This window comes from Crassostrea angulata, chromosome 7, assembly GCF_025612915.1.
Source record: "Crassostrea angulata isolate pt1a10 chromosome 7, ASM2561291v2, whole genome shotgun sequence".
Taxonomy (NCBI): Eukaryota; Metazoa; Mollusca; class Bivalvia; order Ostreida; family Ostreidae; genus Magallana; species Magallana angulata.
Window position 1 is genome coordinate 38,973,642 of NC_069117.1, and position 25,463 is coordinate 38,999,104.

Below are 25,463 nucleotides of genomic sequence, written 5' to 3' on the forward strand. Positions count from 1 at the left end.
CAAATGCCTGAGACTACATGTACATGTACCACTTCATTGTCGATCAGGCTCTCATGTCGATTTCTCTTTTACATACTGAAATGCTTGTTACATGACATCAAAATGAATATTTTTAAAATAAGACTTTGATTGGAACTTATGATTAATACTTTTAAATTCATGTGAATTGTATTGAATGATTTGCTAGAAATTTAATATACATGTAACTAATGTAGCATGATGAAAAAAATACGCCGAAACTTCTTTGAAACATTAATCAAGTACGGCATATATAACTTTAATGGGCATGGTCACGATTTTAATTAAATTCTTTTTTTTGTTATTCATAATGCTTAAGGAATGCATTTCTAATGATCAAATGAAATTTAAGAGTCAGTCTTAGAGTTATAAGCAAGATACAGGGTTTGCAATTCTTTGTCATGTAAACAAGGCTCGTGTTCTGTATTTGTTTACATAGGTTCAATAAAGCTGTAAAAAAATCTTTGTCAAGCTTTTTCTATCTTCCTATTCATTTTATGGATAATTAAACAGTTTTTAGCGTTTAACACATTCATTTAAGATCTAAAACTGTAATCTTTACTTCAACATTCCGAATGTAAACAAAAGCGTTGTTTCAAGAGCAAAGAATTTCAAGCTCTATAGCTTGCTTAAAACTCAACGAATGACACCCAAATTCTGGTTGCCTATGAAAATGCCTTAATAAAGCATTGTTAACATTAAAATCAGGAAAATTGTTTTTTACCAAAATCGGGGCCATGACCCTTTAAGGACATACATGTAATGTATCTGATTATCGTCAGTCCGATTACATTTATCTATCAATAGAATACTTATTTGTGTTCCTTTGCTATGAATTATGCAAGGATATTTTTTTCCCTCCAGGTGATTCACCACGTCATTCAGAATCAACATGGACATGGACGATAAAAATTTAGATTCGCTTCAAATAAAATCATTTTTAATGTGCATTTTTCTGTGTTTTTGTACGATTTCAATTTTAGATTGAGGGGAAACAGGACACATACCACGTACGTGTAGGACACATATCACGTAACTATCATTGCCATGATGCTTTGATAAGCTAACTCTATTATGACGTCATAATTGATTTGATTGTATATTGTTATTCATTATGACGTCATACAGGATTTGATACATTACATATTTTTTACGTACCACACGGCTCTAGAGTACTGGCACTGAACAAGTTATCGGCTAAAATTTTACGGTTTTTTTTTCGTAGTTGCTTATTTCTTGATATTTTTGGATAAAACTTGACATACTTTAAATAGTGAACTCCTTATTTATCAATCTGTAAGATTATATCATTATTTACAACCCAAAACATTTTGTGTTTTGCTTTTGAACACACCCCGAATTTTCCGAGTTTTTTACGATATACTGTAGTAGTTATCGGCTTCGTGATAATAACATAGTAAAATCCCTGTACATGTTGATTTTATACCCTGCTAAATGTAGTTTGAATTATGCCCCTCTGTGGGCACAGATTAAAGTTATAGGGGTTATTATACATAATAAACATACCTCATAAAAAATTTCGTTTATTATCATACGGTAATGCACAAAATCGTAGACTATTCAATACATAATTGTGCTATCAGGCGTTCAACTGCGCTATGAAGCTCTCGGAAATTAGTGAATTCCTTTAGTTTCTACATGTTATATGTATTGATATTATATGTCAAATCAAAGAACAGATCTAACAACGCAGTACAAAGAGGTAATAATCTATTTTTAACTTAATTTGGGACCAGTTTAATGCGCTTTGAAAAAAAAAATTTCTTTTTCATAGTACGTTGATATCGTTGATATTAACTTTGAACAAAACAATTGTCTAGGGTTTAGTTGAAAAAATTGATACTTTTCTATACAATACATGATTGTTTTAACCTCGTTTAGCTCAGTGTGGTATATTTGTCAATCTAACTTTTTTTTATATTGCAGTGATTTATTTGATTAGAATTTGAACAGAGATTTTAAGTCGATACAGTTTCAGATACTTTAACATATCATTCGAGAAAAACTGTTTGGCCAGTTTGTGGGGTTTTTTTACAATATCACTGTACTTAATTTATAAAAAAAAAAAGCCTACTTCATTTCTTTTACTTTTACTTTAAGTTAATGAATATCATGTTTTGGAATGAAAGATTAGAGGTAGGAGACCTTTCTGTCACAACAATCATATAGTAAATGTCAAATTGTTTCATGAGGGTGGTTACAATACAGAAATGTACAAGAATAATTTTCCCATCTAATGAGATGTATATTAGATTATATGTACACAAAAGTTCAAGGACGAAAACATCCACCATACCATATTTGTTTAAACAAAATAGTTTCGTCTGTTACATACGTGTACTTTTATGTTTCTATGATACATGTATATATTTCAAATATACTTAAAATGTCATACATTCATTATATATCTTTCTTTTTATTCTATTGTTATTATCGTAAAAAAATTGAATATGTCATCCTTCGAGATTATATAAAAAAACTATTACTTTTTCGTATTAGGTTGGAGCTTAGTCAAGGCCCATCCCTGGCAGCTGCCATAAGATTAAAGTAGTGTGAAATAATTGTTTAAACTATAGGTCTAGGACAATAAAATTAAAAACAAACAAATAAACAAACCCAGTAAACACTTAAATACTCTCTATCTAATGGACGGACATGAATATGGTAAACCTCTTCTTTTAAATCTAATAAATTAAAATAAACTGTCTTGAGGTTTTAAAATTGATGCAAGATCTCTCACTTCCTTATTTTAATATCTAAAAGGTGAGCAAATAAAATTTCGTCAAGTCATTAATTAACCTATATTTACCATTTTGTTTCGGCACACAGTCCACACTTAATGAGTCTTTGAATTTCAGAACTTATAAACAATTCTTGTGCTTTGGAAAATGTATGATTTTATAGATCAAAGTTATCAGGAACTTCGTGGAAAGGCACTTTCACACCCTCCAATATCCACTGCTTTACAACATTATATGTACTAACCGTATTCCAGTGTGAGATACTCTTCCTTTAATTAAGTCACTTTACATAATAAGAATTTAACAGGATGTCAAATATTGCCTTGTCCGACAAACCGTCGTCAGGTCTTCTTTTGGTAGATCACGGTAGATCAAATAATCTAACGTGTCTAGTCCGGTCCTATATTTTTATAACCTTTTCGGGATCCGCCCCTATAATATTCGCAATTGCTAAGTCCAGTATACTGTCTGGTTAATAGTGGATTTGGCCGCCGCTGATCAGGAAGCCACTGATCAAAACGTCTCCAGAGAGCTGGCGATAACTCCGGATGTGTTTTTTTGTAGTGCTTGAACGATTTTTGATGTCATTGAGTCGAACTAGCTGTTGACTAAAATGGATGAGTAGATACTGAATCTGAGCTTGGTTGATCAAAAAAATTGTTCGAATTTTTCCGAGGAAATTTTTGCTGTTGGCTTTATTGTAGAAACACGAGGACAATTGGCCTTAACGGTCACCTGAGTAGCATATATCCCATACACAAACTTGTCAGGGAGTCTCATATATGCATCTAATTAATAAGGTTTCATACTGGAGTAGAAAATTATAAATTTGTGATGACGAACACATTTCAAAAAAAACTGTGAAACCCATAATTTTGGTGAAAAACTAAAATGTCTGGTCTACAAAATCATGAATTCAGTTTTCCTTTCAGGTGTGTGAGAGTAAAGAAGATAATTTTTTAACGTTATATGCTTAACATCTATACAACCATTTTGGCCCTGCCCTAGAGTCAAAATCCATCCTTGAGGGGACATGAAAATTAAAATTTCAGTAGAGGCCTTCCTGGTAAACATAATTATCAGTCAGTTTTTTATACAGATGTGTGAGAATAGAGAAGAAGATTTTTAAACATTATATGCATTAACACTATATTGCCATAATGCCCCCCCCCCCTCATGTCCTGAAGCCCTGACCAAGGGGCCATGACTTTCACAATTTAGGTAAAGGAGATTGTGGATATAATATCCATGTATTCAGTTTTTTGCCCACATGTGTGGGAGTAGAGAAGATTTTTTAAGATTTAAAACATTTTTACTATATGGCCCTATTGGCCCCACCCTAGAACCTGAACCCCTGAACCAGGAGTAATGAATTTCACAATTAAGGTAGAGGGGTTCATGGACATCATAACATTGCATTTAGTTTTTAACAAATATGAATGAGAATAGAGAAGAAGATTTTCTAAGATTTAATACATTTTTACTATTTGGCCATATTGGCCCCACCCTAGAGCCTGAACCCCTGACCCAGGGGTCATAAATTTCACAATTTTGATATGGGGCTTCATGGCAATCATAATCATGCATTTAGTTTTTAACAAATATATATGGGAATAGAGAAGAAGATTTTCTAAGATTTAAAACATTTTTACTATATGGCCATATTGGCCCCACCCTAGAGCCTGAACCCCTGACCCAGGGGTCATGAATTTCTCAATTTAGGTTGAGGGCTTCATGGGCATCATTATAATGCATTTAGTTTTTGACAAATATATATGATAGAAAAGAGGTAGAGTTTCTAAGATTTAATACATTTTTACTATTTGGCAATATTCGCCCCACCCTAGAGCCTGAACCCCTGACCCAGGGGTCATGAATTTCATAATTTAGGTAGAGGGCTTCATGGACATCATAATCATGCATTTAGTTTTAAAAAAAATGTATATGGTAGTAGAGAAGAAGATTTTCTAAGATTTAATACATTTTTTCTATATGGCCATATTGGCTCCACCCTAGAGCCAGAACCCCTAACCCTGGGGCCATGAATTTCATAATTTTGGTAGAGGGCTTCATGGACATCATAACCATGCAACCAGTTTTTTCCTCACATGCGTGGGAGTAGAGAAGAATATTTTTGAAAATTTAGCTTTTTTGCATATTTGGCCCTGCCCGTGGGACCCCAAGGGTGGTAGAGCCATGAATTTCACAATTAAGATTTTTCTTACCATAGAGATGATTCACACCAAAAATGGTAACGATTGGCCTGGTAGTTTTCAAGAAGAAGTTGAAAATGTAAAATTGTTAACGCACGACGATTGACGAAGACCAATTGCAATAGGTCACCTGAGTGACTCAGGTGACCTGAAAAGTTGTAAAAAAGTTTCTGCAGAGCTAGCCCATTTTGTTTAAACGTTGTGCACTGCTTAATCTGTTGGCGCAATTTGTCTACCTTGAGTTTAGATGGAAGTTTTATTATATTCAAAGTACTTTTTAAGGGTCTGCCCCAGCGGTACATGCAGAAATAGGACTGTGTTGTTCAGTGCACTATTGATTGGGGTACTACCAAATAGCAGATAACGATTGTCCAAACAGTCACATATAATCGGCCCCCGACTGAGCTAGTGTAATTCTTTGCGATAACTTTCTTACTTTTTCTTCTAACACTTTAAATTCTTTCGAAATAACGTCAGAAAAGTTTAAACATACGTGCTATTTTTCTCTCCCATTCAAAAAGGCCTCCCTATCTGTGAAATACACAAGCAGAAAACGTAATTAGCGACGTCATCTCTTGTTGTGCATAAGACGTATGGCACATGAGGTTGTTCACGTTACTCCTAATTCCCATAACTGACTTTGTACTGGTTTAAAAACGTTTCTGTGGTTTGTTCTGTGTAAAAAATGAAATATTTTTTCTAGAATTAAATACATCTAAAAATTATATCTAAAGGTGACCCTCAATGCAAACAAATCAGCAGTATTAGTTCGTTACATGGACATGTAAAGGACAATTACATTATAAAATGGGTGTAGACTGCAGTAATTTCACAAATGAATTGGAAGACGTTCAATATTCTTCTCAAACATATTTTGCTCATATTAAGTGTATTTTGAAGAGATCTTGGTAAACCTGGTGTATCATATATTCATCTTATGATTAGTTAAGGATCTCTTCGATTAATGATCTGTCCTGAAAGCATTCAGACACCACGAAATGGGAACTTTGAAACAAAAAATCAAAGGTATTTTCTAAAAAGAAATGTTTCTCAGAATTGTTTTCAGAGGTTTTAATCAAATGAAATTTAGCTTTCAAGGGTTTTTAACGGGTAAAGTATTTTAAAATAGCTTAAAAGCAGAACGTAAAATACATGTATTTATTGAATGTTTATGTTGGGTTTTTTTTAATTTTTTAATTTTAGTAAAACTCTTTTATATCCGACTCATTAACATGTATTTATTTCACTGGCATATTTTCTGAGTTCTTAATCATAAATATTTTTAAGGAATTTTTCTTTTATTAGAAACCTGTGGCAAGAACAAAATTATCGACCGTTATGTCCATGGTGCATCTCATGATGAATCACCTAAATGAATAGGAGAAAAGGTTTTTTTCAAATTATTCAATAAGCAAAAAACAACGTTTATTTTATTTATTTTTTTTTTTGAAAGTAGTCCCCATTTATACTTTTGGTACAAAAAAATAAATACTCCATTAAAAGGAATCTTTAATAAAAGTGTGAACATTTATCTTTTTATCAATTTTACATACTATATTTAAAAACAAAAACAGCTTTGATGAAGTAAAGCGTATTACAATAACGATAACTAAAAGACGATGGATGGTCGACAAACTATCCTGGCGATCCATCTAAAAGTTTTTAGTTTACTGCATTTGGTCATAAACCTCTATTTGTTAAATATTTCGCTTTTTGAATTTGTATATTTTCTTATCTCTTTATACAAAGCGTTTCATCTCAAGGAGATTTATGTGGCTATATTCTATAGATGTCCCCGACCATCCATTTATCTCAATACAAAAATACACTTACATTTGTAAAGAAATGATCATAATCGTGTCTGGTCACCTGACCGTCACCTGTAATATACTTAGAAATTTAATTGAGCTTTCTTCCAATAAGACATCAGTTATTATTTAAAATGTAGATAATTTTAAGATGTAAATAATTGGCATGTACCATTGTGGTCCATTTGGCTGAACAACGAATCAACGTATTCGGATCTTTGCAGAAAACCGTCCTTGTTGGTATCATAGTGGTTGTAAACATCGTGAGAAAGTTGGCTTTCAGCAGATTGTGAATATTTTGTATATTCAGCATAGGAGAGTTGGTCGTCATCTTAAAATAATCCATACACAAACGAATGTTATTTATTGTTACTTATTTACGAATGTTTTTATTGCTCTTGCCAGCAAATTTCACAGCATCATACAGTACTGTTCGTAAAAGGACTCCTGATAAACACTCTTCGTTATTAACTAATGATTTTAAAATTCTTACGATCAACATCTAAGAAGTCAAATGCTCCAGCGAGTTCCGCCTTAACCATTACACCGTCGTGATCGGTATCAACGTATTTAAATGTTCTGTCTATAAACATTTCTATGTCATGGTGATGGTACGTTTGTCTACAAAGGGAAAATGAATTTACTTTTCATCATCTCCATTTCTATCCACATGGCGTTACTTTTTAAAACAAAACAATATCATTTCCAATGCAATTTCAAAGACTTTGAAATCTTTGGTTTTTTCAGTGAATTTTTTGGTTTTTATTATTATATCAGTGGCCATATTGTTACCTAAAACTTAACTGTGGGTATGTCATAGCTTATACATTTCCTATCAAACGTAAAATAAAAAGGGTTAAGACTTTTCTCTGAAATGTTCTACGCGTCTATTTCATTAAATATCACCGAATTGCGTCGACAAAAATATAATGTTAAATCCTTTGTTTTCTATTGGCAATAGGTGTACAGCACAAAAAACTGATACTAGAGTAAAATGATAAAGTATGTATAAAATGATGAAAACATGATTTGAAGTTCATTTTTATCCACAACATTGAAAATAAAAACTTACGAAAGCACAGTTCCCACAATAAGGGTAAAGATTATGCACTTCATGTTGCTGTTTTCTAAAAAAAAATAATGTACAGAATACTTTTTCAAAGAATCGAAGAATGAGGGCGAAAATAGAAATATGGAATGAAAAAAGATAGGAGCTTTTTCAATTTTACCTTTAGTTCACGTGGGACACGGTTCCAGTTAGTATTGTAACGGGGAGACGTAATTGCCTTTATAAGTTGGTAAATGTCTTAATAGATAAGATACAAGGTAGATGGGGTCAATATATAATTGCATTGATACTGTTATAAAAAGATGTATTAACTTTGGTATCTTTCTGATGTACAAAAATTTCGATTCGTTTTATTTCGCAACTCATACAGTGAAAGTTATCTTAGTTGCTTAATAATCGGCACAATCCCCTTTCATGAACATGACTGATAAATAAAGAATATAGAGTCGATAATACTAATATTGTATATTCGTAAAGATAAGATTCGGCCCAGTGTCACCAATAAACATTATTTGACTTAAGAGTGCATTGATATGAAAATTTAGCCAGTAATTGAGCAATAGTGACATTTTATTTTCAACGAAAATAAATGATGGCGACAATTTCAAATAAAAATGAAGGTTTATTCATTTTATGCTTCGTAAGAAATTGATAAATATGTTTCTTGCCTCTCTTTTCACACGTGTTTTTATTGTAATTGCTTAAACTTCATAGTTTTATATCAATGGGAATTCTTTCAACAACAAATCCCCCCCCCCAAAAAAAAATAGACTTGTGCTTTTATTACTTGGATTGATTGTCTATTTGTTTTACCCTTCTTTGATACGTTATAATGTAATTCGCTTTGTTTTGAATGCCATGCTAATTACATTCTCGCTTTCTTGTCCATTGTTTGCAATTCGTCCAGTCATTTTTGATATATTCAAATTAACAATTTTTTAAAATTTTGCGGAATTTTTCATTTTAAAAAATACAATATATTCACAATTAAAGTTGGTTGATTCACTAACTTAACAAATAAGAAACAGTTTCCTGAACTGATATAAAAGTTGTAACAGAAACGGTTTATTTCTAAAAATGATATAATTTATGTTTGACCAAACAATGTTATTCATAGATTTTATGCCTTCTGATTACTTTTCTTAAAGTTTACAACTTGTAGCAAATGCTTTCATTGATGTTTACTTAGAGTCATTGTTTCTAATAATGTTACATGTTAATGAGGTTGTTTTTTTTCTTCAAGATAATGAATTTTAGCAGTTCTCCTTTGCATTTATGTATTTCGTGGTGCCACACTCAGTATTTGAAAAAGAAGAAACCAATAAATTGACATTCTTTTGAATTAAAAATTAACCTCACTCTTTGTTTTATGATAGTGTCTAATTAAGCGAATATCGCAACAAAATAAAACACTAATAGAACTCTCTACATGGAAGCCTTTCCAGTTGTGAGTGATCATTTTAATGCAAAATTAATAGCATGAGATTTTTAGAAAAAGAAAAGGTACATACATGATTATGTTCATTATAAAGGAAACACAATCTGACACAATTATATTGTTTAATTGTTAAAGTGTGTAATATTGTATGAAGAAGATAAAAGGTTTAACGGCCATTGTGTCCATGATGGTGCATCAGTTGTTGTATGACCTACAAAAAATATTTTGCATTGTATAAAGTTTCTAAGCGTTTTAATCACTACCTAAAAGGAACATTATCTTTATTTGAAAAGATGATTTTTATTTCAAACGTTTAAAACGGTAGCATTTAGTGATCACGAGCACGTTTTCTTACATTTAACATGGTTTTCTATTATCTAAATACAATACTTACATGAGTAAAGAAATGATCATAATCGGTTCTCGTCACTTGACTGTCACCTGCGTAGCAGACAGAAATTTTAATTCTAGCTAAACTGATAAAATTGTTCGGTAAAAGGTCAAATCTTTCTTCTTATTCAAATAAACAAGGTTTTATAATAATCATTTTCCAAAAGTTCGCAAATTTAACCATAAAAATATGTTACGACGTACGCTCCTAATCATCACATTGGTGAAACAGTTTACTAGATATAAATACACGTCGCAAGAGAGTTTGATCAACAGTCTTAAAGTTGTATGTCATGGCCATTTTTTCTTCAATGAATGTTTAATTTCAAGAACGAAAATCTTGGAAATCTTCTCACAAAGATCATTAAAACCACCGTACCTTGGCTATTTTTATCTCAATTGGGTTATCTTACTTGTCAGAGGTTCAGTTAACCTTGAATAAGAACGCATGTACTTATCACGTACCATTGTGGTCCATTTGGCTGAAGATTGTATCGACATATTCTGATCTCTGTAGGGCACCGTCTTTGTTTGTATCAAAGTGGTTAAATAGATCGTGTTGAAGTTGGCTCTCAGAATTGGTGTATTTTGTATATTCAACAAAGGTGAGCTGTCCATCAGCTATAAATTCAAAACGTACATACGTGTAATGTTAACTGCTACGAAGACTTTAAAAAAATGGCATGGGGCCACATCGCTTACCTGAGCAACAATGACTTTAAATGGACGTTCAAAAGATATTGTAGAATAACAAAAATTAAATATTGTAAAGTATTCAAATTTTGCACTTTTTTTGCATACACGTAATCTTTGCCATTGTACCTTTATGGAATACTATTTTTACCGAGAAAATCCTACGCAAGATATTAAACTAAACATTTGGTAGGGGTACACTAAGTAACTACACTGTTAACTTACTATTCCCTATATTTTCGTTCTCTCCCCCCCACCCCACTTTACAAAGCGATCAAAATATATGAGCATATAGATACATTTCACTTCCTCAACTACCTACTAGTTATTGTATTTTTTTTTAGAAAATATTCTTATAGTTATTGTATTTTATTAAAAATATTCCAATAGATGTGAAGAAGAAATTGTACCTCAATGGGCTCAATTCAAAAATTTAATTTTTATTCCCCATTATAATTAAACGACTGTTGTTTACCTGGCGTAAACTCATGTGACTTTAGTAACCTTACTCACACTTGATTGATGCATACACTGGAATGAAAAATGTTGTCACGTGACATGTTAAAGAGCTATAAAATTCAATGTGCTGCCAGGCATATCACTCTATTCTACTAAGGTCCACCAATTTTTTTTATCTTTATTCAAAAATAACAAATGGCTACAAACAAGGATAATTTTCCGTTGTAATATTTTCTTAGGAATAGCGATAATGCCTTTATCCCCTTAACAGCTGTCAGACTATGTGAACTGTTTTAACGGTGCCGTTTTTAAGAAGATTTCATATTATATTCATTGTATAAAGAGGGGCCCCAGAGAGTAATTACAGCATATCATTCTTAATTTTTTTTTGTACTAGTATTTAACGTTTAGCGAGACATTTCTAATGATCAACCAAAATTTCAGCGTCAATCGTAGAATCATAAGCAAGATACAGAGCTCAAATTCTGCTGGGTTTGAGTCATATTTTGTTCACATGAGTTTATTACATTCAGCTTACGATTTTTAACCTGGTATTTCCAATTCAGCATTTAAAATGGATTTAAAACAAAAAACAAAAGAATGGCCTCAGATCTGTATACAAACATAGAATTCTAAGCAAAACTCTGTATCTTGCTAAAACTCGAACCTTAACACTCAAATATGGTTAGTAAATAGGAATTGTAAACAATTAAACATAAGAAACATGCGCTATAAAAAATAAAGAGCACAATTTATTTTTCAAAATGAATCATATATATACCTACATATTTCCGTCAGCGATATTAAACTCTATTTAAACTGAATAAATTAGAGAAAATGCTGAGCATGTCAACAAAACACATTGCATTAATCAACCATTATGCGAAAGATCATATCGAATTGCCGATAGGATGAATCGTATTCTAGTAGTTTGTTAATTTGCGCAGGTAAACAGTCAACTCTCTGAAGTCTCTGTTTGATTTGATACGTAAAAATTACAAAATACAGGCGATAGTTCCCAGGTTACAAAGCATAAATAATGAAAACGAAACAAAATCAAAACAAGCTAACACAACCGTCAAATGTGAAAACTGTCAACGCATTGAAATATTTAACCTTAATTTACTACACGAAATCGGCATCAATGTATTTCGCATTTTTCAGATTCCCTTCGCACGCGAACTATTGCACAACAAACAAATTCATCTTTGTCAGATCGACCCGTTCATTATACGTCAAGGTTACTTTAAACAAAGAGCCTCGTTTTAGAAGTATGAAATCAAACATGAATTAAGTTTCTTTTTAAATAAGTCCACAAACCCATAAAATGTCGACCTGGGTTTGCCTACCCATTTTACCAACTTGGAAATCATCAATCGTCAATAAATTCCAAAATACGCATTGTCTATCAATATTTACAGCGAATACAAATATACCAGTCTGTAACATATTCTTAAAATTTCAATGATATTTGTTAACTATTATCGACATAAATCGAAAAATCTCGATCTGCCCCGGCTTCTTTTTTTTTTGTCCCAGGCCGGATTTGCCTACCCATTTTACCAAGATTTGTATGGAATACCGAACCCGAAGCTATAAACTGATTGAAACACGCCTTTCCGTTATTATTATCGTCGTAATAACTCAGATTTGAAACAGAATTAGCCCATAATTTCTGCAATTTATATTTGCCTTCCCAAAACAATGCTTTGTGCCAAATTTGGTTGAAATAGGCCTTAGAGAAGAAATTCAAAATGTAAAAAGTTTGCAGACGGACGGACGGACGACGGACAAAATGTGATCAGAATAGCTCACTTGAGCTTTCTGCTCAGGTAAGCTAACAATGGATGTGGTTTCAAAAATTATTTTATTATTTCATTATTAGAATTGTTGTTTCATGTTTCGAACATTAGAACATACGCGGAAAAGCCAATAGAAAACTTTTCAATGAAATTTCTTAATAAAATATTATCTATACTTTTTGTATCCAAAATTTCCTTTGACATTTTGGAAGTTGTCCTTCTGTACTTATCAGATTAAATCAGATTTGATCAATGAATTAAAAAGTTTACCGTTAGCGTCTAGATTCTCAAAAGCTCTAGAGAGTTCCTCTTTTTCTAGCAGACCATCTAATGGGTTGGTGTCAACATATTTGAATGTACCGTCTATAATCAATGCCATATCATGATGATGATACTGCCTGTAATAAGAAGTTTATCATTTTTCACATTGCAACAAGGTTTTAAACATAATTTATTTGAAATATTTTTAGTAAACTTCAGCGTACCTTTTTAAAATTTGTTGATTCCAAAATATTTTAATATTCCTATATTTTAAAATCTGAAAATTGTAATTAATCTTACCAGAAGCAGGTTTACTTAATTTTTTCACATTTTTTTGTGTATGACAGTGAAAGCATAAAGAACATTTTCTGAGGGTAAAAAAAATTATGAAACCATATTGTACTTACGAAAGCACTGAGGCAATCAAAACCGCAAGTATTGTGTACTTCATTCTGTGGTTTCCTAAAAGAAATATAACAAAATAGAAATTTAAGGAAAACTTATTTATTATTGTAAATAAAACTATCAATATCCATTCAACACAACACTCATTCTACCTTTCGGACACGTAAGGCACGTTTCTATGACAACTGGTAAATTTGATTGTCTTTATATGGTGGTATACTGTCTTGAAGATAAGGCACAGACGATTAACACACATATAATGAACTTCACATGTAAGACTTTGCCTTAAATATTATTATAATATAGCCCGTATATTAAGCGGGAGATGATTGCGATTTTTAAAGCTTAAAAAATCAATTGATAATTGTGCATATTGTTAATTTAAAATCAGAAGTAACAACATTGACATAAAAAGTATACACTTTTTAGTTTTAAATGTCTTGTCAGAGTATGAATTCAAACGCACACCTTTAACATTTTAAAACTGCTTTTAAATGCTTAGGAAACTTGTCGAATTGTAAAATACCTAATTCAAGAAAAGTTTCAAGACATTAATTGACCCAAGTGTCAAAAAACAGTTTCAAGCCATTCGTTTTTGTTTTTAACAAAAGGTTAGCATGTCTAGATCTTATTTACGTGAAGTTAAAATGCAAAGAATGTAATTGTAATGGAATAAATGAGCGTAAATTTATATCTGTATACAATTTTTTATACATTCAACAAAAATTTCAAGTGTACACCCTGATGAATAGAATATTTTAAAAATAACAAGATAAAATAAAGTACAATTTTTAGTATTTTGTAATTGATTTGTCTTTTTATCTATACCACAGATAAAATAGGACAGCAGCGATTGAAATTAATTACCGTGACGAAACTTCAAAACATTAAATTGGTATTTTTCTGCGCTTGCTTAACATAATTGACACTTTTTTGTGATTGATATGAGTTTTTGGTGACCGTTTAAAAAAACAACCCACTTAACATGGCCAAGTTGATCATTAAGACATTAGCAAGAGCCGTTGGAATATTGTGTTTGCATTGTTTCAACAACAGATTGTGCTAACTTTAAATTTGCTATTTATTTTGTCCTCAATATTGTTGTAGAAAAAATAAAGCAATCCAAAGGAGACGTTATTTTGATATAATTTTTTCACTTTCATAAGTGTAAGATTATTTCCATCAGCAACTTAAAACAATCCAAAAGCTCTAAACGAAATTCAACCAAACCGGAAGTGTTTGTGATATTTAGCAACAGCCAAAGGTTCGTGTCGCAACCTGAGGTCAAGGTCAGTGCATAGTTCTAAATTATTTGAAAGTGCACGTAGAAATCAGTCACCCCGACAATAAGGAAAATTAACACAAACGTCTTTGACACAGAAATATGCCTCGTAATTCATCGAGAGATTCTTCTTTAAAACTGAAAAAGGATATCAAATGAACGTATATTAATAATCTTATCACAATAAAGTTAACTCTTCAACTGCAGTACACTGAACCCCATTAAGCTTTAGGGAAAAACGTAGCAACTCTAATAATAATAAAAAAAAACACCCAGCGTATAGATTTTCGTTCTGCATTAAATATTACGGGAAAATGAATGCCACAAATTACATCAAGCATTATACTCATTTTCTTGTCGAGTCGAATCAAACATTATTTTTTTGTTGGGGGGAACATGAAACGTATCAACGCTAATTGAAAAAAAAGAATAATGTCAAGTATAGTAACATCAAGAATTGCACACTTGATTGAGTCAAAGAAATACTTTGTTTCAGGTGATTCTAAATACCAGCATGATTATTCATATTTTAATAAGTAAATCTATTCGGTGTTTCTTTTAAACGCTTTTAAAATTAGAAAGCACCATTAACATCATCTATCATCGAATTTAATTTAATCATTTAGTTATTATCTTTTGAATAATATGTTCAGAAGTAAAAAACTTTGATAAGTCTCTCTCTCTCTCTCTCTCTCTCTCTCTCTCTCTCTCTCTCTAAAAGAGACTAAAGAGGACAAGGGTTGTCCTTATTGGAAATTTCTTTTGACTTTTCAATTTTACGTTTATTTAAGACAAAATGTATGAAACAAGACTCAAGTTCATTTGAAATATTCATCATTTATTTTCAGGTGTACATGGAATCCCTAACGTCCATTATGTCCGTGCTGCTGCTGTAGAATATGATGAATCATCTATAAAAAAAATATAAAGAAAAGATAGTTACTCTTTTTTTAAAACCAAATCAATACTTTCTTCAACTTTTTAAAATAATGAAGAAAAGTATACCAAGAGAGAGAGAGAGAGAGAGAGAGAGAGAGAGAGAGAGAGTGCTTCATCTATGCATTAATCAAGAAAAATTAACAGAAAATAAGCAAATTCCGAAGGAGGTTATTATACTTGTTTAGAAAATCAGAACTTTTTTAAACACATTGTATTATATCATTCCGGTTCTTTCATTTTAATTTTGCAATGCAAAATTCATGTATACATACATTTTTAAAAAATATATTTATTTTAGGCCAAGTAATTTGATGCTAGGTAAGGGCGAACGCATTTCAAAATATAAATCTTACGGTTTCTTTAGATTTGTTGTCTTTGTTGTCGTTAGATTTAAAGAATGTTTTATGAACACATCATATGAAGAATGTGTCTGTTAGTTTACGCATACAGATCTTTAAAAAATGCACAATGATTGCACATACAAAAACAAGAGGCCCTTTTGCCACATTTGTCAACTAAGCAGCAAAAGCCGTAATTGATCAAACAAAAAATACATGGCGATTAAGTAGAGTAAATTTAAACAAACTTAAATTTACACAACCTGATGATGCTTCCATACAAGTTTCAACTTTTCTGGCCAAATGATTTAGAGAAGATGTTCAAAGATTTATATCGATTGTTTCCTATGTAAAAAATTACCCCCCCCCCTCCCTACACATTGTAGTTCCATCCTATACACGGGGATTATGATTTGAACAAACGTGAATCTACACTACCTGACAATGCTTTGACACAAGTGTCAGCCTCTCTGGTGAAATGATTTTTAAGAAAATTTAAAAAAAATTGTCTGTTATTCCTATGTAAATGTAAAAATAACCCCCTTCCCTTCATTGAGGCCCCATCCTACCCCTGGAGGTAAATTAAATTTACACTACCATTTAGATGCTTCAGAACATGTTTCAGCTTTACTGGTCAAATGATTTTTAGGAATAAAGAGAGTTTCTCTCTTTATTCCTAAGTAAAATTTCAAACCCCAAATGTGGTCTCAACCTGCCCTTGGGATTATGATTTGAGCAAACTCCATTTTACACCTAATACAATGTGTTTAAATCAAATCAAGCAACGTTTGATTTTTTTCAAATGAATATAATAGGTTAGTTAGTAGCTTACTTACATTGGTGTAGAAGTGATCGTAATCATGTCTTGTCACTACGTTGTCCCCTGTCAAATATCAGACAAAATCTTTTCAAATTCAAACAAATCATATTAGATGATACAACTGTGTTTTACTCTATAATAATACGCTGTGCACAGTTTGACAAAAAGGATCTTATTGTAAATGACAGATATCATGCTCTCATTACTTGGTACTAGATTTATGTTTAATTTCTTATTAACTCTGTAGGTACCATGTATCAATATTACCATCATTTCCATCAATCTAATTGTTTTCTAATTCCACTTATTTTCTCTACGCTATTACATGTATAGTAAATAGTCAACTGTCTCGAATCACATTTAATAGGTGGATTTCAACTTCAGGTGTTCTATATCAAAAGAAATTAGTTTACTTCGTAATGCATTAAATTCATTCAAAGAACTCGTGTAGTTTTTTTTGTATTTATGTCGATAAGTATCACCTTGAATATCGTAGTCCATTATTTACTTATACTTATAACTAAACATTAAATAGTAGTTATGTTAAACTGCGAATCTGTTATCTTTTTTGGAAAATATGTATTGATCGAAATACAACAATTTTGTCTGAAAAGTTCATTTCATTTTTAAATAACTCCGTTATTGAAAATCTAATGTATTTATCTCTTAACTTACAAGATTTAAATGATTTACAAGAAGTGAAGCAAATGCAAAAAATAGTTTCAAAGAATAAATGCAAATTTGCTTGAAAGGAACGATTTTAACTATTACTATTAATAGTATAATAGATATCTTAGATGACCACTTGTATAGTTATAATCCTTGCAGTCTTGCACAATCAATTTACTCATTGAATCTCAAAACGTTAATTAACGTTAGCAAAACGGGATGAGATGTACAAGTCATCTACATGTATTAGCTAACCATTGGGGTCCATTGCCCTGAATGGAGTGTCAACATATTCTGTTTTCTGAAGGACTCCATCTTTGTTTGTATCGTAGTGGTTGAAGATGTCTCGCTGAATTGGTTCAGAGTTTGTAACATTGATGTATTCCTCAAATGAAAGCACGCCATCATCTGCAGTATACAAATTTTATATCTAAAAAATAATTTATAAAACAAGAAAAAATAACGATTAAAATCAATTAATAAAGAAATAATGTTGGGTAATAAATCATGTTTTTAAGTTTCTCATGTTTTCTTATATTGCACGGTTCTTCGATTTGAAATGATAAAATTGTATTACCATTAGTGTCTATATAATCGAATCCCATGCTAAGCTCCTGGTATTGTAGGTTACCGTCCTTGGGGTTGAAATCAATCAAATCAAAGGTCCTATCCACAGCTAAAGCAATGTCATGATGGTGACTTTGACTAAAAAAATACCATCAATGGTCGATTTGAAATGTCCATTACTGTACCAGGTAGGAAAAGATATGAACAAACTCAACTCTACAAAACTTGATAAGAAATAAAAGAGAGAGAGAGAGAGAGAGAGAGAGAGAGATAAAATGTATAATTTGAACAATGAAAGTTTTTTTCTTCAGTTAGAAAATCAATGGTTATTCTAGCGATGCGCATATGCCGTTGTTTAAAGGTTATCGCCGATTCTCATTTTGTAAATTGTTGACTTGTAAAAATTCTCTGGCATTGTGTTTTGATGTTCCGTTGGGGCTAACTTAACCTTTGCACTATCGCCTATAGTGCAAAAGTGCGAAGGTGCGCAGTCAAAGGAGCGAAAGTTCGCAGATGCGCTGCGAAGCGCGAAGGTGCGAAGGTGAAATACAAATATTGAAAATGGCGCTTGCATAAAAAAGACGACATTTTGATCAAACATGTTTAACAACTACCAAAGTAAACATTTTGTCCTATGATAAAATTCAAATGTTTCTTTATTTAAACCATGTTATTGAACTAAGGTCTGAAAACTGGTTCATATTTTGAAATTGACAGAAGTTTGGAAGAGCACACATATTATGGCGGACATTGCATTTTATATGGACTACATATTAATAAGGCTTAACCAGCAATTGCAAACCTCAACCAAGCGAAAGAAAAATAGGCGAAGGCAAAGGAGTGCCATGGCAAAAGAGCGATAGTAGATCGTTCCTTTGTCCTCGCATTTTTGCACTTTCGCCTTCGCAACTTGGACTTTTCGCTAGTTCACCTTCGTTACTTCACACTTTCCTTTTCACAATTTCGCACTCTTGCATCTTCACCCTATATGCGAAAGTGCAAATTTCGGAGTTGCTCTAAAGGAACAGCATTGATTTTAAAGGGATATCGCATATTGCAATATGTGCTGTGTATATGCTATGCTGTGGTTTAATATTCGCATATATATGTACATACCGGTATTATGTTATGTGTTGTGCATATACTGTGGTTTAAAAGTTATTACCAAAACTTTCATACCGACAAAAACACTGTGCCTTGAATTATCATTCCTGTGAATAAATTTTTTTGAATAGAAATCTAATGATATAAATTTAAGCAATTTTAAATACTACTTTTTGGACTCTAATATCATACAAGTAATCAAAATCTTGTATTGTTACCAGGATTTGCTTATCCTGTAATTTTCCGTTTAGAAAGGATTAATCTATGTTGTTCTACAATATTGAGGTAAACCTACTTACGAAAGTACCACGGAGATAAAACCGGCAAACGCTACAGCATGTAACTGCATCCTCCTGAAAACTGAGTAACACAGAATAAGATGTTTAATAGGTTGCTTTCAATGCATTGACATATTGAATTCGTCAAAAAGTGTTACCTCTTTTACGTGGAAGAGATTGTAGAAAGGTATAGTAAGATTGTAAGAACAACCGTTATTTATTGGAAAGTGATAAGAGTTGTGTAATATCTAGGTGAATAATTGGCACAATAAATTTCAAGGCCGTTAAAACAAAGTTTCTTAATATATAATATAATTGCGCAAAAATACAATATAAAAAAATATAGGTTAATATCAAAACCAAGAACAGCATCAATAAAGTGAATATTCCGCACACTTACTAGTAGTTCTGAATACTAGTACATCATGTTTCAGAACTGATAATACTCATCTGGCACTTTTATATTATTACAAATTAGATAAGAAAACACAATTAGACTAGTTTTTTTTTTAGAATAAACAGGAATAGAATACACTGACCAAAAGCTTTAAATGTTAAAGCAGTATATTAATCATATAAATAAAACCATCGTTTGTCTTTCTGTTGAGGGGGCTGACTTCCATCTAACTTCCAAGTGGTAAAAAAATGATGTATCAATATAAACTTCTGGTTTCGACCCAAGACCTGGGTCTATGCCATATCGTGGACACTTCGGGTTTGTTTGACTTTAGGATCGTTGTTGGTTGTCAAAAGAAATGACGGCACACTTATTGCATTTAAAATTCATGTTAAAACAATAGTTTAGAGTCAGTACAACCTGTCGAAAGAACAATGAAGACACCAAAATTCCAACGATTGTAGTTTTTCCTCAATGGTCGGTCGGCAAGATTTAAAGTTTTTATCAGACTAAAAAAGTAAAATAAATAAAATGGTTTTGTATATTTACATTTCTAAAATTAAAAATGTTAATTTACCCCAACTCATGTTGTGAAAATGACTACTTTAGAGCCATTAAGTACGGAAAAAAGATCTATCAAATCATGTGTGACGTCATAATGGATAAACGACGTCATAGCATCATACGATCAAATCAATATAGACGTCATGATACAGTTAGCACATCAAAGCGTCATTGCAATGATAGTCACGTGTTCGGTGTCCTTGCTCTGAATTCACAAAAAAACTTAAGTTTTTACCTAAGTTTATTCTCAAATCCTGAGAATTTTTCAGCTGAGATTTTTCTCAAATTACGTTTCAGGAAACAAACTTAGTCAATTCTCAACTGATCTGAATTTTTTACTAAGCTGAGTCAAGAATATTCATAGTCTCAAGCGGCCTCTTAAAACTTCTATATATTTTTTTCTATTGATTCTCAATAAAAACAATCATCTGCTTATGTATTTAAAGGGGAAAATCGGATTAAATTAACAAGAGTCATAAAATGTTAATCAGTCATGAAATTGAAACTTTGTTATGCTAAATATAGATTACATAACAACATGATCTATCATAATATATAGAAAACAAAAAAATACATTATTTACATTATGGTTACCTTTATATCATTAGAAAGATTCACTGCACAGTTATTCCATTTAACACAAACGAATGAATTAGTTTCCTTTGTTTACATTTTTGTCAAGGGAGATAACTCCGCCAAAATTATTATCTTTTAATGAAAAAAAAAATTATCACACCTGCATGAAATATTGCATATACACTGATTATTGATTGGAATAGATCTACGAAATGAACATTCAAACAAAATAATACGGTATTTATGATGTTTATGACATATACATACATGTGTATTTGAGATTTGACTTAAGTCTGCTATGTTTTCTCAGATTTGAGGGGGAAAAAACACACAAATAGTTGGAGAGAAAACTCAGACTAAAGTCAGAGATTTTACTTAAGTTATGTTTGTGATATCGGAACCAGAAAAACACTGATTTACTTCTCTCTCTCTCTCTCTCTCTCTCTCTCTCTCTCTCTCTCTCTCTCTCTCCACAAAGCTTCATAGCGTTGCGCAAAAAGAGCATCTGGGTGAAACGGACTTGAAATTAAAATTGCGTGTTTCACCAGTTTCACCTTTATTAAGCTACCAGAGGTATTAACTTGGAGAAAACTACGTCATACTAAACTACATATTCTTATAAGTGAAGAATATACTAAAAAAAAAGTCAAGGGTTGCCCTTATTTCAAATTGCTCTTGGCTTGAAAATTTTACGACATACATAAAACAAAAATTAAAGTCATTTGAATTCATAATTTTATTTTAAGTGTATGGACTGCGTTTTACAAAAGAACTTACGACAAAGTCCTAAACATTTTCAGTTTCATAGAATAATCTTTAAAGAACACATTTTTTATAAAACCAATTTTTACAACTTTTTTGATATCCATAATTATACTCTACAGATATTAGAACAAAAAATTGATTAGTTTGTGATTAATAAGCAGTCATTATTTTTGTTGCAAGTCGTAAGTAAAAGTAAAAGTAAAACGCAGTCCAGGTGTACAGGATCCCTAACGTCCAAACTGTCCGTGCTGCAGCTGCTGCTGCTGTACAATATGATATACCATCTATAAGAAATATAAAGAAAAGATAGTTACACGTTTTCAAACCAAATCAGTACATTGTTCAAATATCTTAAGCACTTAATTCTAGACATAAATGAACACTCACTGTTCTTATCTTTTATGAAAAAATAATAAAATTAATAAAATATTAAACACCAACAAGAGTGCTTCATTTATGCATTTATGGAGAAAAATTAACAGATAAGAAGAAAATTCTTAAGGTTGTTAGTTGACTCAAATCGGAAATTTTTTAAACACATTGTACTCTATCATTTGTAATGCTAAACACACACACACACACACACACACACACACACACACACACACAGACGCACACACACACACACTTTTTAAAAATATTTTAATTTTAGGCCATGTAATTTACGATTTCTTTAGATTTGTTAATGAATGTATCATTAACACATCATACGAAGAAAGTGTCGGGAAGTTTAAACAAAAAAAATCCTCAAAAAATGCACTATGATTACAACTACAAAAACAAGAGGCCCATTGGCCACATTGCTCACCTAAGTAACGATAGCCATAACTGATCAAACACAAAATATATGCCGATCAAGTAGAGTAAATCTTGTTTAAAAATATTTTTCAAGAAATTTCAATCTACACAACCTGTGGACGCTTCCATGCAAGTTTAAACTTTATTGATCAAGATTGATATCGATTAATTTCTATATAAAAATCTACCCCCCCCCCCAAACATTCTGGTCCCACATTAACGGGGATCATGATTTAAATCAATTTGATTCTACACTACCTAGAGATGCTTTTACACAATTGTCAGCTTTCCTGGTGATATGATTCTTAAGAAGATTTTTAAAGATTTTTGTGTATTGTTCCAATGTTAAATTAAAAATTCACCCTCTTCAGTGAGGCCCGATCCTACCCCTGGCGATCATGATAATTCGTAAATCTACACTAACCTCAGGCTGCTTCCACACAAGTTTCAGCTTTACCGGCTGATTGATTTTGTAGAAAAAAAAGATGTTCTTTCTTTATTCCTATGTTTAACATCAAACCGTATTTGTGGTCCCAACCTACCTTTGGGATTATGATTTGAACAAACTCAATTGTTTACCTTAAACAATATGTTCAAGTTAAATAAAGCAACCTTTGATTTTTTCAAATGAATTAATAAGTTAGTTACTAGATTACTTACATTGGTGTAGAAGTGATCATAATCATGTCTTGTCACTACGTTGTCCCCTGTAAAATGTCAGACAAAACCTTTAAAATTCGAACAAATCATATAAGATGATACAACTGCTGTAAACTGTCACGGAAAATCATAGATATCATGCTCTCATTACTTGGTGCTAGATTTATGTTTAATTTCTGATTAACTCGCTAGGTACCAGGAACCTAAATTACCATCATTTCTATCAATCTTATTGTTTTCTTACTCCACCTACATGTATTTACCCTACGCTTACACATGTATAGTAAATAGTCAATTGTCTCGAATTGCATTTAGATGGATGTTAATTTCAGGTGTTCTATATTCAAAGAAATTACTTGATTTCGTAATCCATCAAATTCATTCAAAGAACTATTTTAGTTTTGTGCGATATTGTCTTTAAGTATCCTATTGAATAATGTAGACCAATAATTATTGATAACTAGTCATTATCTTTTAGGAAAATATGTATTGACAGAAATACAACATTTTTTTGAAAAATTTGCTTCATCTTTAAATAACTTCATTATTAAAATTTAATATAAAGACATTTTTGTAACACGATTTACAAGAAGTGAAGCAAATGCAAAGAAATTCATGCAAAGGTAGTTTCAAAAATTTAATGCATATTTGTTTGAAAGGAACAATTTTATCTTTTCTAACAGATATCATAGATGACCAATTGTATAGTTTAAAAACCTTGCAGTTTTGCATAATCAATTTACTCATTAAATCTCAAAACGTTAATTTACGTTAGCAAAATGGGATGAAATGTACTAGTCATCTATTGGCTAACCATTGGGGTCCATTGCCCTAAATGGAGTGTCAACATATTCTGTTTTCTGAAGGACTCCATCTTTGTTTGTATCGTAGTGGTTGAAGATGTCTCGCTGAATTGGTTCAGAGTTTGTAACCTTGATGTATTCCTCAAATGATAACACGCCATCGTCTGCAGTAGACGAATTTTATTTTTTGAAAAATGATATATAAATTTAAAAAAAAAACAATTAAAATTGATTAATAAAAAAACAATGTTGGATGATAATGTTTTAATTTTCTCATGTTTTTATACATTGCGCGGTTTCTTCGATTTGAAAGATAAAATTCTATTACCATTGGTGTCTATATAATCGAATCCCATGCTAAGCTCCTGGTATTGCACATGGCCGTCCTTGGGGTTGAAATCAACCAAATCAAAGGTCTTGTCCACGGCTTGAGCAATGACATCATATTGACTTTGACTGAAAGAAAATTAAATCTTCGGTTTGGAGTGTCCATTACTGTACCAAGAAGGTCAAGTTGTGAAAAAACTCAACTCGACAAAACTTTATCAGACATAAAAAAGAATAAAAATGTGATTGTTAAACAATGAAAGTTATTTAGTCAATGTGATTATGAAATTGTGTGTAAATTCTGATCGAAAATATTTGGTTATTCTAGCATTGCGCACATGCCGTGGTTTAAAAGTTATCGCAAAATCTCTTTAAGTAAATTGTTATGAGATGTAAATATACTCTGGCATGGTTTTATGGTGTTCCGTTGGGGCAACTTCGACATTTGCCTTTTTGCCTATAGGGCGAAGAAGAGAGAGTGCAAAGTTGCGAAGGCAATAGTGCAAAGGTGCGAAGTCGAAGGAGCGAAAGTGCGAAGATGCGACGGCAAATTCGAAAGGCAAAGGTGCTATGGCGAAAGTGCTGGGTTGCGAAGGCAAAGTAGCGATACTGCTATATCGCTCCCTTGCCTTTTTGTAACAGAAATATCTAATGATATAAATTTATTCAATTTCAAAATCTACACTTTGGACTCTTATATCATACATGTAATCAAAATCTTGTATGGTTACTAATGTATGCTTATCCTGTAATTTTCCGTTTAGAAAGGATCAATCTATGTTGTTTTACAATATTATTAGGTAAACCTACTTACGAGAGCACTGTGGAGATAAAACCCGCAAACGCCACAACGTGTAACTGCATCCTGCTGAAAATTGAGTAACAAAGAATAAGATACTATGTTTAATAGGTTGCTTTCAATGCATTGGCATATTGAATTCATCAAAAAGTGTTACCTCTTTTTTGGAAGAGATTGTAGAAAGGTATAGTAAGATTGCATGAACAACCGTTATTTATTGGAAAGCGATAAGAGTTGTGTAATATCTAGGTTAATAATTGGCACAATGAATTTCAAGGCTGTTAAAACCAAGTTTCTAAATGTATAATATAAATGCTCAAAAATACAATATAAAAATATTTATATAGGTTAATATCAAAACCAAGAACAGCATCAATAAAGTGAATATTCCGCACACTTACTAGTAGTTCTGAATACTAGTAGTTCATGTTTCGGAGCGGTTTATACTCATCTGGCACT

The 25,463-nt window shown here is 31.7% G+C and overlaps 4 protein-coding genes across 5 annotated transcripts; all 4 read right to left on the minus strand.

Moving 5' to 3' along the window:
• Positions 1–6,272: 6,272 nt before the first annotated feature.
• On the minus strand, positions 6,273–8,132 carry LOC128156630 (uncharacterized). Its single transcript, XM_052818849.1, has 6 exons — positions 8,031–8,132; positions 7,874–7,928; positions 7,295–7,422; positions 6,974–7,132; positions 6,827–6,873; positions 6,273–6,361 (listed from the first exon to the last, which is right to left on the minus strand). The coding sequence occupies exons 2-6, from the start codon at positions 7,915–7,917 to the stop codon at positions 6,320–6,322; spliced, it is 420 nt and encodes a 139-aa protein (XP_052674809.1). The 5' UTR covers positions 7,918–7,928; positions 8,031–8,132; the 3' UTR covers positions 6,273–6,319.
• A 1,281-nt stretch (positions 8,133–9,413) lies between these two features.
• On the minus strand, positions 9,414–13,543 carry LOC128156090 (uncharacterized). The gene is made up of 6 exons (XM_052818091.1): positions 13,471–13,543; positions 13,321–13,375; positions 12,923–13,050; positions 10,164–10,319; positions 9,703–9,749; positions 9,414–9,519 (listed from the first exon to the last, which is right to left on the minus strand). Exons 2-6 carry the CDS (start codon positions 13,362–13,364, stop codon positions 9,475–9,477), a joined length of 420 nt encoding a protein of 139 aa, XP_052674051.1. The 5' UTR covers positions 13,365–13,375; positions 13,471–13,543; the 3' UTR covers positions 9,414–9,474.
• A 1,874-nt stretch (positions 13,544–15,417) lies between these two features.
• Positions 15,418–19,560, minus strand: LOC128156625 (uncharacterized). Its single transcript, XM_052818842.1, has 6 exons — positions 19,474–19,560; positions 19,337–19,397; positions 17,944–18,071; positions 17,622–17,774; positions 16,714–16,760; positions 15,418–15,511 (listed from the first exon to the last, which is right to left on the minus strand). Exons 2-6 carry the CDS (start codon positions 19,384–19,386, stop codon positions 15,464–15,466), a joined length of 426 nt encoding a protein of 141 aa, XP_052674802.1. The 5' UTR covers positions 19,387–19,397; positions 19,474–19,560; the 3' UTR covers positions 15,418–15,463.
• A 2,009-nt stretch (positions 19,561–21,569) lies between these two features.
• On the minus strand, positions 21,570–25,246 carry LOC128156968 (uncharacterized). Of its 2 annotated transcripts, none has more exons than XM_052819314.1 (6): positions 25,162–25,246; positions 25,020–25,073; positions 24,207–24,334; positions 23,890–24,042; positions 23,076–23,122; positions 21,570–21,901 (listed from the first exon to the last, which is right to left on the minus strand). In XM_052819314.1, exons 1-6 carry the CDS (start codon positions 25,203–25,205, stop codon positions 21,845–21,847), a joined length of 483 nt encoding a protein of 160 aa, XP_052675274.1. In that variant the 5' UTR covers positions 25,206–25,246; the 3' UTR covers positions 21,570–21,844. The 2 variants fall into 2 exon arrangements, with proteins under 2 accessions (XP_052675274.1, XP_052675275.1); XM_052819315.1 differs by having other exon boundaries at positions 25,020–25,080; positions 25,162–25,222.
• Positions 25,247–25,463: the final 217 nt, after the last annotated feature.